We start from the raw sequence: 14,334 nt of genomic DNA on the forward strand, positions 1-14,334 counted from the left end.
ATGGAAGAGTTCTATGTGTAATTGAGAAATACTAAATCGTTACAGATTGTCAAGAATAAAATGATTTCAGGCTGAAAATATTGGGCTAGGACAAATAGTGAAAGATTTTGAAAGTGTAATATAAGGAATATGAATCTCATTTTTTAAATGATGGGAATATTATGGTAGCCTTTAGAATGTGCCTCGGAGCTCCAATTGCAGAAAGAGTAGCCAACCAATGTCTCAAATTGCTGTGCTCTGGAAGTCATCAACATGTTTGCACTGAGGTCATGCCTACCAGGGCTGGCCCCAGACAAAAAGACTGAGCTCACTAGGGACACTAAGGTAAACCTAATCCTGGGAGACCCAGTATTCTTCTCACAGTAAATTTCAGATAAAGGACTTCCCAAAAGCCTTGCCAATTGTTCCTTAAAACTGTTCAACTGTCTAAGATACTTCTGTACAACTTTACTTCTTTCTTTCTTCCTCTCCTTAACTCTGGGTCAGACTTTTGTGTTAGTCTAATGGCTTTCCTGGATCCTTCCCTCTCGTTCTCACAGGGTGTTCCTCTAATAAATTTCTGCACATTTAATCGCATCTTGGCATATGTTTGTTGAAGACCTGGACTAACTCAAACATCTAAGGCTCTTTGTACAATGTGTATCAATGGAATTGTATATAAATGCATTGCTAAGAAGACAGAATTAAGTACATAGAGCTTGAAAAAATAAGTTTCTGTGCTTTAGAATTAAATGGGAGTCACTGCAGGCTAATATAAACCAAAGACAAAAAAAAGTAAATCAAAGAGACAGAGAATAATAGCTAACACTTACTGAGTACTTACTACATGCCAGAAATTTTCTGAAGCATTTTATATACATTATCTCATTTAATTCTTACAGCAAGCCTACTATCATTATAGATGAGAAACTGAGGCTTTGAGAGATTAAATAATTTACATGAAGTACCACAGCTAGTAAGCCCAGTAAGTGGTAGAACTTAAATATTTATATTTAAATACAATCAGTCTGACTTCTACATTCTGATACTCTATATCCACAATTTTTTAAAGCAGTAGTCTTTACTTATTCAATTATGCTTATATTTTCTAATATCATAATCAATAACAAGTATAAACTAATAGATATATTCCAAGAAAACGGCCTTAAAGAATTAATTCTATGTAGTTGTCATTTTATGACACAAATGTGCATTTGTGAATGAACATAAAGTTAATTAGCGTGGAATTATAGCACCAAAGTGTCTGCTTCTGAAAGTAAAAAGCTAACATAAATTGTACAACATTATACTCATTTTTTCCTTCTAATTGGGTGGCTCTTAAATTGAAGTACAAAAACCCTAAAAATTCCCACCATCTGGAAATGAGCCTCCCTTCGGAAATTCCTAGGCAACTCAACTCCCAAGAGCTTACTATGATTTATCTCACTTATGATATGATTCTAATAATTATGTGTAATGTTTACCCTGAATGTTTTGTTTTACTTTTAACATTTCAAAACCATCTTCAGTATATTATAATTTATGAGGTAATTAGTGGATTGGTTAGAAAAATCCAGAATGAGTTATGCTTTTTAATTGATAAATAACTATCTAAAAAGAATGATTTGCTTACTGCTAACAATAAATTGCCTAGTGTTTCATCAATTGAGAGATGGCAAAGTTTGGATTGGCACAGTTTTTAATAATGAGACTTGGAGTCCTAAATCCTTCCAACAATCAGTTTTAGAAACATAATAAAGGATCTGCTGGTGAAAAATAAGTATCAATATTAGTTTAGCCCTTTTTCAAAATGTTAACATTACTAAACACCATTTAAATTCAGTTTCATTGCAAAATTAGGCCTGTTATCTAATTTTTATTAAAATAAAAAACATGTCTTAGAGGCCTTTTACTATATCACTATAATAAAAGCTAACTTTAAATGTTTAGTCAACATAAGCTATTACTGTTGAAATGATTGTAAAGTCAGTTAATAAATAGTTAAAAAGATTCATGTAAATTAGTCTCTTTTAAGGTAATCAAACAGACCTGTTTATCCTTTATAAAAATATCTTTATACTAAGACTGTCTTGGAATCATTAAATCAGTAAGTGGAAAGACTACTTTCCATTTTGCCTACAGAGAGGGAATGTGGAATTTAAAAACAAATATATATGTATGTATAGCAAGACTTTTCTTGTGTTTTTTAAATGCATATTTACCAGTAGAGGTCACTATCACACCAATTCACTGGATTTGTCCAGCTACTGCTAAAAGAAATTAGAGGGCCTGGATGAATTTATAAGAAAAAAATCAAAATGCCAATTCCTAAAATATAATTACACAGAGATATGCTGCTGCACAAATATTAAAAGATAATGTAAATAATTCATCATTTGGACTTTTAATATGATTATCATGCTGATTTTCCTATTGTCCCATGGAAATAAAGGTAAGTACAGTGTATAAACATACAGGCATATAATTCTGTTTATATACAGTAACTCATAATCCATGCAAGCCAAAAAGTAAAATGTTCAAATATTTACATGTGTCCTGCCTAGAAACTTTCTAAAATATTCTTTTTAAAAAGGAAAAATGATAGTACAGCAAATCAAAATAATATATAGTAATGTACAATTATCACACATTCCAAAAGGATTCAATACTAACTAAAACAATGGCAAATCTGCTAGAAAATGCAATGGCACTGGAGCTTAGGAAGGAGTAAGTGTGGAGATGGGATATAATCTTCAGCGCATGATCAGCAAAGCCAAGAGGGAAACAAAGATCAGCTATTCGATCATGACCATTTGAACCCCAAATTCCAGGACATCAGAAAACTCTCTGAGTAGAGAAACCATGGTTTATCACCCTTGACTACCAACCTCATGCCCAAGTCAGCAGTCAAGGCTTAAAGTCAGGTGTACCTTCTGTGTCAAATGAATTCCCCATCTGCCTCCAAGTTGTATCCCTGCCCTTTGCTAATTCCTAAAATCTTTTTAATAGGAGAAAAGGCCTTTACTGGCACCACATTGTGAAAATAATAATCTAGTAATAATGAGTTTTGATTTAAATATAAATACTTAACAAAGTAACAACTTTAATTCACTGTGGTCACTAGTCTCTCCATCTTGATGGAGGAAGACTTACGACCAGAAATGTGAGAAAAGACAAGAGACAATAAAATATTCTGTAGCTTATATATCTTAAGTCAAACTGGTCATACACAACTATTTAGCCAATATTAGATACATGTGATAATGACAAGTAGAGAATAAATGCTTTTACCTTGTTAATGCATCAGATGATTTTTCTAATTCCTCGCACTCCATGTGAAACACACTAGAAAAAGAATCCTGGAAATGGAGAGACAACACAGACTGAGAAATAAGTTTGACAAGGTAAAGAAAACTATCTAGATACAGACATACATTCTATGGAATTGACAAAAGACCCCAATACTTGTAATATATTTTTACTTACTTTTGGAAAAAATAGATCCAAGTACTCATTTCATGACATCCTCAAAATTGCTTCCCATTTAATAAATAAAAGTTTTGCTCATATGATTTCTGATTTTCTCTTGCAAGAATGATTATATGAGTACCAGTTTTGTTTTTTTTTTAACACTAGGTGCTGATGGATTTATTAGTGTCAAAATTATGCTTATTGAAAATCCTCTGGCTTTTAAGTATACAATGATAGTTGTTAAATCCCAGGTAAAGAATCCCTTCTTAAAAAGATGTGTCATTCAGTAATATATTATGTGATTATTAAAATAATTGTGAAAATTTTAACAACATAGAGAACTACTTTTGAAATTACATTAAAGGCCAGGTGTGGTGGTTCACGCCTATAATCCCAACACTTTGGGAGACCAGTGCGGGCGAATCACTTGAGGCCAGGAGTTTGAGACCAGCCTGGCCAACATGGTAAGACCCGCACTGTATGAAAAATACAAAAATTAGCTGGGCATGGTGGCACGTGGTTGTAATCCCAGCTACTGGGGAGGCTGAGGCACAAGAATTTCTTGAATCTGGGAGGCCCAGGTTGCAATGAGCCGAGATTGTGAGATTGTGCCACTGCACTCCAGCCTGAATGATACAGCGATATTCTGTCTCAAAAATAAGAAAGAAAAAAAATTTTTAATTAAATTAAAAAGCAGAACAGCATATTGCATCCATGCTCTATTTATATAGAATTGGAAGAAAGAAAAAAAATTATAGTTTAATGTGGGGATGGAAGAAATCTGTACATTCTTTTCCTCCTTACATTTTCATCTTTGCTCATGTTGTTAATGTATTTTTAAACGACAAATAAATGTAATACAATTGAATATCAAGTCACCTAATTCCTTTTGCAAATCCTACAACTTATGTGGTCAAAAAGTGAGCAAAATAATCTTTAATAGGCATATTGTTGAGCTATATACTTCAAAGCAGCACTGATCCAAATCACTGTACTACCATAGCAGGTGTTATCTAGTAGAAGTATGCATTGAATGCTAATTAAAGTGATAAAAGTTATTTTAAAAAAGGAGTGCTTCATGTATAACTTTCAAAACTTAAATGCAAAAAGTGAGTCACAGAGCAAAAATTACAGATTAAGTGTCATGCTGTATTAAAGAATTCAGGACCTGAACTTTAAAATAATAGCTGCTATCTTGTAATCACTTCTATATTAAGGTTTTTATAACGGGTTGAAAAATATTAAATAGTATCTATGAAAATACCAATTACCTTTTAGCCCAGTGAGTTCTCATTTGACATTTTATTAATGAGAATTTTGTATTAATCAATGCATCCATCTGGCGTATATACACATCCCAAATGGTTGAGATATTGGGTCATATAGTATAGTATTTATATCTAAACCAACTAAAATTCCTTAATATAAATTAAGTATTGAATACCTTTTATTATTCTACATTCCCCCAAATATAGCTTCAGATATTATGTATAGATTATAATTGACCAATACAAGTGGTAGTCCACACTCTCTTTCCTATTAATCCACAAATGAACAACATATTCTTAAAGACTAAAGGAAAAAGAAAACAAACATACAGCAAAAAAGAAATATTCCAAAAACAGTGGTTCATAGCTTGAGAAGGGAGAGAAAGTGCATAAAGAAAAACTGCCTTAGGCCAGGGGCCCGATTCTACTGGCAAACTCGACAGCTGGCCTGTCTGTAACTAACACTCTGTGACAATACTCTGTCTTTCCCCAGACACCTGAAATGTTTCTTCACATTATAAAATCAATGGACTGAAATCTACCAGTTAGAACAGTTTAGTGGTTTTCCATTGTTGGCAAAAATATGGGACTTACAGGGGTCATTAGTAAAACTCCTACTAGGCTATGCTTTTTGGGTTCTGTATAATTTCTGGTAAAAATAAATTTTTATACCCAACCCATTCAGAATGGGGAGTCTGCCTGTTCATAGTAACCAGGGCACCAGTATTCCTCACCATGAAAAGTTAGCACACTGTAATGACAATATATTTCTCCATGAAGACAGTGTAGCCATTGATAGAAGTAGCATACATGAACAGTGGTAAACAAGGGTGAAGGCACCCTCCACCTTTTAACCCTACCTGTCTTCAACCAGAACAGCTCATACTCTGATTGGTTTTACATACATATCCATACACATCTGAGTTTGAAAGAGGGTTCTAAGACCAAAATGACATTTAAAAGCAGTGCTTGCAGAAATACAAGGTTTTGTCTTTCTAAAAATGAAAAAGTCATACTCTGTACTCACGGAGCAATCTTCATCCACTATGAAAATGGTGCATTTCTGCACTTGCATGAAAGAGATAATAGTGGCAGCTATTTTCTTTAGAATTACTTCTAACGATTGTTGTTCTTCAAAAATTAAACTAGCAAGGTCAAGGAGCACCTAGACAAAAAAATTAAGAGCTTATTATTTGGCAATTTTTTGTCATTATTAAAGCACAATCATTTATATGGGTTATAAATTGCTTATATAATCTAGCAGGTTATGACCCAGTCTACATTCAAATCTTAAATATGTCTCCACTTATTAACAAAATTCTCCATTGACTGTTAATATAATTAATATAGTTGTTAAGATTACAGGCTCTGAAGTCAGAGTAATCAGTTTTTAGTCCTGACTTTCTTTCCTGCTAGCTTTGAGACTGTGGGCAAATTTCTTGAACATGGTGATATTAATAACACCAAAATCATAGGGCTGTTGGGAGGATTAAGTAACATAATATTTATAAAGTATTTTGAACACTATCTGGTACATAAAACACATTGTTAATGTTGTTCCAAACTTTTTAGATTAACAATAGTCAACATTATCAATATTTTTACAGAGCACAGCAAATATTACCCAAAGTAAACAAAGTTTTTAAAAATTTCCTTTGATCTCTCTTCCTTCCGATCCTCATAGGCATTACCAAAAACTCCATGGAGGTGACACTATCCTAGCTGAGGTCTGAAAGATGAGTAGGAATCATTCAGGTGAAATAGGGAAGAGAAATATTTCAGGCAAAAAACAACAGAATTGAGAGAAAGTAGCACACTGAAAATTTTGATCAGGTTTTACAAGAGAATAGACTAAAAAGAGAAGAACTGGGAGATGAGATTGCAGCATTAAGCAGTAAAAGAACATGAACAGCACTGTATGTCTTTTGAAACACTTTAGACTGTGATGCACTGCAGGAAGAAAGTGTTATAATCACATCTATTTGTAAAAATGGGGATTGGATGAAAGGATGGCAAGAACAGAGCAGGGAGAACACTGCAGTTAAAGTCAATGGAAGGTCCCATATCTTATTAACACCAATCCTAAACAGAGAAAATAGAGGGTAAAGAAGATGAATTATCAAATAAATAATGAAAAAAGAATTATACAGAAGTGAACAGTTTGCTTAAGCCTCCAAAGAGATGAACCAACATACAGGAACCAGCATGATGAATGAAAAAAGAGTAATATTGTGAAATTAAGTTACAAAAGCAAATACAAATAATCTGAAAAGCCTATGGACACTTAGACAAAAATAGATATATGTAATAATAGAAAAATACAAAGTATGTATTACATATCATGTTATATATTAATATATATTATAGATAATAAATATAAAATATCTACAAAAGAGCCAAAAATAAGGACAACATAAATGCTAGTTAGAAGACAAAGCACTACTTCTAAATTCTGAGAAACTGATTTTTCAATGTAGAATTTTATACCCAGCCAAAGTGGCAGGATGGTACAATACATATTTTCATACATGCAAGGACTCAGAAAGTTTAATTCATCAATATCCTTTCTTAAGTAGTTAATTGAGAATGTGCTGCAACAAAATAAGGAAGTGAGAAAGATGTAGGGGATCCCCAAAATAGTGAAATCTTTCTAAGAAAGCAGTGAAGAGAAGTTCTATGATGACACTAGTGTAGCAGGCATATGTCTGAATAGTTTAGCTTGGAAGAAGAAAGGTTGGAGAATCTCAGTTTGAACATCTCCAGGCAGAAGCAGAAGGGAAACTCAACAGGATGCCTAATATAATGGAGTTTAGGGAGAAAAAAAGAATCAAACAAGAACATGAGGCTATACTACAGCAAAGAGTTCAAGGGAAAAAAAAATCAGAAACATCAGGAAAAATGCAAAGTTCTATAACAAAGGTAATATGAACAATATTTACATAATTATAGTACTTATAAACAGTTTGTTTAAAATTGCAACTTTAGATTTAATCTAGACAAAGCCTAGGAAAAGTTCATCATGGTTGTAGAACAATATGTATTACCAATGTGGGCAATTATAAAAGAAAATGTCCAAATGAGAAAAGCAGGGCTAAGGAGTGGTAGTTGGGAAAGAGAGATAAAGAGAACAGGGATGCTAAGATAGCCATCTTACAAAATATGAAATCAAGAGTAGTATTGACAATTGACAGAGCAAGAACTAAAACCATTACTTAACATCACAAGTGCAACTCATACAGTGACTAAAAACAGTGATATAATGATACTGGTAGGATAAGGGTAATGGCAAGTAAGGTGTGGTGTAAGTCTATTAAATCCTCATCTCCCAAGTTAATGAACATTGGCTAACAAGATAAACAACTGAGCATGGAAAATAGGAAATAGAAATGACTGCTAGGGAAAATAGCTAAATATTGAGAAACTAAATCTTTAGTATCTAAATTTTTAATCATCTGCAAACATTATTTGGATAAAAATGTAACGATTTTTAAGAAGTATTTCTATACTCTTTCTTTAGTAATCGGACTGACCTGATTTCTCTTGTTCTCCAGCAGCGAAGTCTCATAGAGCTGAGCATTATGAAGAACAATACCACAAAATGCCAAATAAGCAGCAAAGTCCTAAAAAACAGATAAGAGAAGTAAAAGCTGTACATAAAACAGTCTAGTTATATTGCTTGAAATACAAAAGACATCCCCAAATATTTACAGTTAGAAAGCCGAAAGAGTAGATGTTTGTTCTACATAAAATTAGGATGATATAAACCAAGTCTTAGCTAAAGGTGTTGGAGCAGTCTCCTAAGGTCATACAGTAGGTATAAATCAATTAAGAGAAAAAGGAGAGGAACTAAGATAAAGACCTCTTTTTACATCTGAAGTTACAATTCATTCTATGCAAAATTTGGTTTCACCTCTCCATGATATTAAGACTTGTATCTATGCTGAAACTATTATATAAGTAGTTTGTAATTCATTAATGCAGCAAACAACAGCTCATGTACTTGTTTAAAGATTATTCACAATAAAAACATAAAGTTAAATATTACATAAAGTTGCAAACATTACTTTAAATCTGTCATTTTTAACATGGATCTATCATCCTTGTTATACTATACTAGGGCAATGTGTTTACAATTATATTAATTATTGATTGAAACAAATCTTTAGATAGTATACTTTATTCACAATGTGATACAGCCTTAAAAATTGCAAATCAATTTAGGGGGGAGTTATATTAATGGATTATAAACATAATAATGGAATATAAAGCCAATCCAAGAACCATGTTTTCACACCAAGTATTCTCAAGTGCCATGAACAGAATAGGAGCCTAGATGTCTGTTACTACTCTGATTTTAAAAAGTATTTATTATATTCTGAAGCAATTAAAACAAGGGAACCAACCGAGGTGCCAACCTAGCCTATAGCACCAAGACAAAAATAACTGTCTTGTTTGAATGTCTTCCAAATTCAAAAGCTCCTACTAATTTTCAGGGGAACAAAATAAACCGCAAGGGGCTTGAAATAGAAATAATTCAATAGGCTAAATAATTACATATTCAATAGGAGAAATAATAAAACCTACTCACAGAATGAAGTTATCAACAAGTTTAAGGGCTTTTGTCCTTAAACAGAAAGCATGCCAGTGTGGTGTGTGGAAGGTATTCCTTCAGAGTTGAATGAGAAGAGTAATAAAATAATGCCGGCTGTTGCTCTTTCTGAAGCTAAATTTACATCATACAGCCTGAATTCACACCTTGGCGCCCCACCGTCTGTGTGCAAGGCTTATAAAACACTCAAAAATCTGCTACACCAGGAGGCAATTCCAATTTTTAGCCAACCAGAAAGGCTGAACTTGGAGCAGTGTTTTTATGGGTTTTTACTCAAGGTTGGATCTCTATAGCAGCGATGAAAGGTAAATGAGATAGTTAAAATACCATAAGTCACCCTCTGTGTGGCCCCAACATGCCCACTGGAGGCTTGGCAGCACAGCAAGGACAGAATCTGGGGGTTTCTGCCGACTGCATAACACAAGTACTCAGATGTGAAATCATCGCTGTATTTAGCCTAAGATATACTTTTGAACATTTCGGGTCATTTTTAACTATAATGTTTTTTGTGACCAACAATTTGAGCAACAGCTAATCCTAGAGGTGTATATACTATAAAGAGAAAGCATCTTCCTAAATTGGCTCATGCCTGACACAAGTTTTGGTACCTTTTCATCTTTTTCAGTAAATGTCCCACCATTTCCCGATTTCTTGTTGATGGCCTGGGCTACACCAACAACCTGGTACAAGGAAAGAAAAGTGACAAATTTTTTATTGACTGAAATTACTGGTAAAAAATTCCCAAAATGTGTTTATTGAAGATATTTCACATGTGCTTTAAAATAACACTAGACTACAAAACAAAAGCAAAACCTCTCATCAACATTTGAACAAGCTCTATATCATTTACCATGTTCTTTCTTCCTAATAAGAATTTGAATGTTTTTAATTTCTTAGTGCCCAAACTGAGTTTGATCCTGTGATTTCACCCTGCATTTTGAATGAAATTATTTTAGCAATGATATATTAAAGTATATATTTTCCATAGCTTTAAAATATAAACAACAAACTTTGATTATAGTTCAAATAAAGTATATAAGAAAATTAACATTTTATATGGGTTTTAAATATAATATTTCAAAAGGGCTAAATGCTATTTTACTAAAAATGAAACAGGACCTAGTGGCCAATCATGGAAGGAATGCAGGAGGATCATTAGGGCAAAAATAATTCTTAATGTAGGAATGTAGTCCAACTTCTTTTGAAATTTCTGTGCTTGAAAATTATTTTACTTTCAACAGACTTATTTTTGGGAAAGAGGGTACTGAAAAATCAGAACAGGAATTAACAGCTTGAGCCTTATTTCAAATAGATCAGAAGGCTTTTCAAAGTTACTTACCTTTTAGTTCCACCTTCATTTTAAGTTATTTACATTAGTCTTATAAGGACCTTCAACTTACTCTTTCCTCCTCTTTATTACTTAAAAATTCTACTCTTTCCTTTCTTCTGCTATTTAGTATCAGCGGAATAAGCTATTATCCTTTAACTGGCTATACTTCAGAAATATGCATCCTCAATTCTATGAGGATGGTTCCCTTTGTTTTCTCAGCTCATTATAGTATCTTAGCTTTAAGAAAAATATATAAAATTCTCCTCTAGGATAGCAGAACAAGGAAGGGGAAATACATTCTTGTCTTACGTAGTTTTCTAGTCTTCTTAACATTTTTCTAAAATTTGCCCTTATGGTAAAGCGTTATTATTTTTTTAAAGCAGAATTATGCAACTATCCTATACATTTTCATTTCCCTTAGGGCAACTCTCTCTTATTTTTACATATTCTTTAGCTCTTGAAAATAGCGGCAGATTTCTAGATGTTAAAACCCCAGTGGCTAAATTTCTAGTAAAATTTGTCTAAGGTCAAAAATGTCTGGATTGTAGTTACAAATGTTCACTGGAATTATAACTAATAAGAGCCACTTGAAGGTCACTGGGTTCTAATATAGAGTAGTATACTTTGGTTATTTTAAATGCTCAGATGTTCATTCATCCACTCAACAAATACTGTAGTGCCTATTATGTACCAAAACATAAACTGGGGAAGTGATTACTCTGAAGGAGCTCAGAATCAAGAACGAGTGATACATAAACATAGATTTATAGTATAGTAGGATGGTGGGATCAGTTTCATAAAACAGTGGCCATGAATTGCTAGAACTGACAGGGCACTTAATGTGGGTAAAACAGAATGCTTCTCTGAAATTATATTTAAATTTTTCTTTTTCTCTAATAAATAGATTTACAAAGGAAAGACATAAACTTTAAATATGTGTTTTAAGAAAGATGAGTTTCAAAAAGATGTAGAAAGTATTATGCAAAGTTTCTGATAAATATGCAGTATAGAAAGTATATATTGATATGCTATCTATACCTGGAACTGTATGAATCAATGTACTCAGCAAGAAAACAAAAAGAAAGCTCTTGTTCACTCAAAACCATAAAAAGACAAAAAATCAGCTGCTTATTAAATGATCCCTAATCAAACTATATTAACATTTTAGTCTATCATCATATCAACATAAATTTACAGAGATGATGATTCCTTTCAGTCTTTTTTTCTTCTTTTTGAGACAGGGTCTTGCTCTGTTGCCCAGGGTAGAATGCCGTGGTATAATCACAGCTTACTGCAGCCTTGATCTTCCAGGCTGAGGCTGTTCTCCCACCTCAGCTCCCAAGTAGCTGGGACTACAGGCATGTACTACCATGCCTGGTTATATTTTTTAAAATTTTTGGTACAGACGAGGGCTCACTAGGCCCAGGATAGTCCCAAACTCCTGCACTCAAGCAATCCTTCCGCTATGGCCTCCCAAAGTGCTGGGATTACAAACATACAGTAAGATAGAATAAATAAATTCAATGTTTTACAGCATAGTAGGGTGACTATACTTAACAAAATTGTATTGTACTATGCGTAACAGATGCCAGAAATACCCCAACTTGATCAATATGCATTATATACATGTAACAAAGTTTCATATATGCCCTGTAAATTTCTACTAATAAATAAATAAAAATAGAAAAACAAACCAAGCAAGTTCTATCAAAAGACTATTAGACCAGGAAAATATAGTTGTTCCTTTGTATTCAACTGTGATAGAAAATATTAGACAAAAAAATTTTTTTTAAAACCCACAAAGAAAAATAACATAAAGTAAACACAGTAGGTCAATTATGTACAGAGCCTTCACATTATATTAGGTAGTATAAGTAATCTAGGGGTGTGCTTGGAGTAGGGGCCTGAAGAATGGCTCCTCTGTTTACAACACATGGAACAGGCATCTGGGGTCACTGTGACAAGGGGCACAAAATTTGTGGCTCCCTAAGAACAAATGTCCCACAAATGTAACCAAAAAATAATAATAATAATACAGAGATGATTCACAGTGTATCAAAACCTGAAAGGATGTCACAGGTTTTATGCAAATACTATGCCATTTTATATAAGGGACTTGGGCATCCACAGATTTTGGTATGAGGGGATGAAGTGGGTCCTGAAATCAATCCCTTTTTGTATACTGAGGGACAACTGTGTATCTAATATGTATATGTGCCTCCATCCCCAGATAGATGACATTTTAAAAATGACACTGATAAAAACAGATAAAAATAGAAGAAAAGGCATAGTGTTTGTCCAGGGTCATATACACAATAAAAGACAAAGAACAGTTTAATTTTCTGACTTTAAGGATCCTGAGCAAAACTAGCACCCTCTGCCCTCTCATGTTCATATGAAAACGGTCCTTCCTTCTGCTGTCATCCATTGCTTCTTTAAACAAATTAAATCATTGTCTTTAAATCAAGTAACTGCTAACCTGGGGCTTTGAAATGTCTGTTTTCAATGACAGCTTTTACTGTAAGTATACGACAGACTTCACATGTGAGAGGCGGCACCCCTAACAACGTTAGCTTCCTCATCAGAATGTCCACTCACTTTTGCCTACCTGCTGGCTAACTATACTCTCAGATATAGGTACTCCACGCTATTTTTGTAAAATTGCAAAAAAGCCTTTCTGTTTTCTATTTTACTGGCACTATGCACAACATAAATGGATGTTATGTCCTTACAGGGTTGAGTGTTCTTTTAGGAATGCAAAGGCCAAGACTTGACTCACTGGGTGAGCAGTGTGGAATGTGACAGCTGGTTGTTTCAGGGCAACTGATCATTGCCACAGTGAGCAATTTCTTTTTCAATAAGCAGCTGCCCCAGACATTTACTGAGGCCATACATCAATCCCAATGCATTTCCCCATCCCCAGTTCAGGGATGCTCAGCATAGAAACTAAAAGCAAAGGAGGAAAGGACAGACTATAAATCTATCCCTCACTCTCAGCCTCAGAATATCTCCATTGCAATGACAGGACTCTAGACAGCCTAATCTCAGCCAAATACAAACTTTACTAGGAAAACTAGAACTTAAGGATATACAGAGATGTTTGGGGAGAACTTTCCCTAGTGCTCTTTTCAAACTTTTCTTTGACTCATTTATTCATTCTGCCATACTTTATTCAACAACTACTAAGTGGCTTTATGTACCAGTAGTGAACAAAACAGATGAAAATCCTTGTCTTCATGGAGCTGACATTCTAATCAGTGTTAGGCTTGGGAATCCCACCCCCAAAGCCTCCCCCACTCACCTGCTTTACAGATGAACAAACTGAGAGTGAGAGTTGACACAACCTATCCAGGCTTTCTGACCTCTCTTCCGAATTCTAAGGAATCATCAAGTTATGGTAATATTCCATGTGGTAGGCAAAATAATGGCCCTAAAATTGTCCTCGTCCTAATCTCTGGAACCTATGAATATGTGACCCTTAAATGACAAACGGGGTTTTTCACATGCGATAAAATTGAAGATCTAGAGATGGGGAGATTATCCTGAATCATCTGGGTGGGCCCAATGTAATCACAAGGAGCCTTGTAAGGAAGAGTGACAAGCAGGAAAGGCAGCGTTAAGAAAATATTTGATGATGCTATGCTGCAGGTTTTGAAGATGGAGGAAGGGGCCATTAG

At 33.9% G+C, this 14,334-nt stretch overlaps 1 protein-coding gene and 1 non-coding gene across 8 annotated transcripts in view; one reads left to right on the forward strand and one right to left on the reverse strand.

Moving 5' to 3' along the window:
- Window positions 1-14,334, reverse strand: part of PDE5A (phosphodiesterase 5A) — a 127,695-nt gene that overhangs the window by 61,501 nt on the left and 51,860 nt on the right. For 3 of the 7 annotated variants that reach the window (XM_017497565.2, XM_017497570.2, XM_017497567.2), the window contains exons 4-8: window positions 9,936-10,007; window positions 8,249-8,338; window positions 5,746-5,883; window positions 3,271-3,338; window positions 2,202-2,249 (exon numbers count right to left, since the gene is read on the reverse strand). In XM_017497565.2, the coding sequence (XP_017353054.1) occupies window positions 2,202-2,249; window positions 3,271-3,338; window positions 5,746-5,883; window positions 8,249-8,338; window positions 9,936-10,007 (416 nt within the window). The remainder of the gene's footprint in view (window positions 1-2,201; window positions 2,250-3,270; window positions 3,339-5,745; window positions 5,884-8,248; window positions 8,339-9,935; window positions 10,008-14,334) is intronic. The other 4 variants (XM_017497566.2, XM_017497569.2, XM_017497568.2 and 1 more) reach the window with 2 other exon arrangements.
- LOC119466845 lies at window positions 12,540-12,666 on the forward strand. The gene has a single exon (XR_005195335.1). It is a non-coding gene; the product is annotated as a small nucleolar RNA SNORA11 (small nucleolar RNA).

This window comes from Cebus imitator, unplaced genomic scaffold (genome assembly GCF_001604975.1).
Source record: "Cebus imitator isolate Cc_AM_T3 unplaced genomic scaffold, Cebus_imitator-1.0 Scaffold233, whole genome shotgun sequence".
In the NCBI taxonomy this organism is placed as follows: domain Eukaryota; kingdom Metazoa; phylum Chordata; class Mammalia; order Primates; family Cebidae; genus Cebus; species Cebus imitator.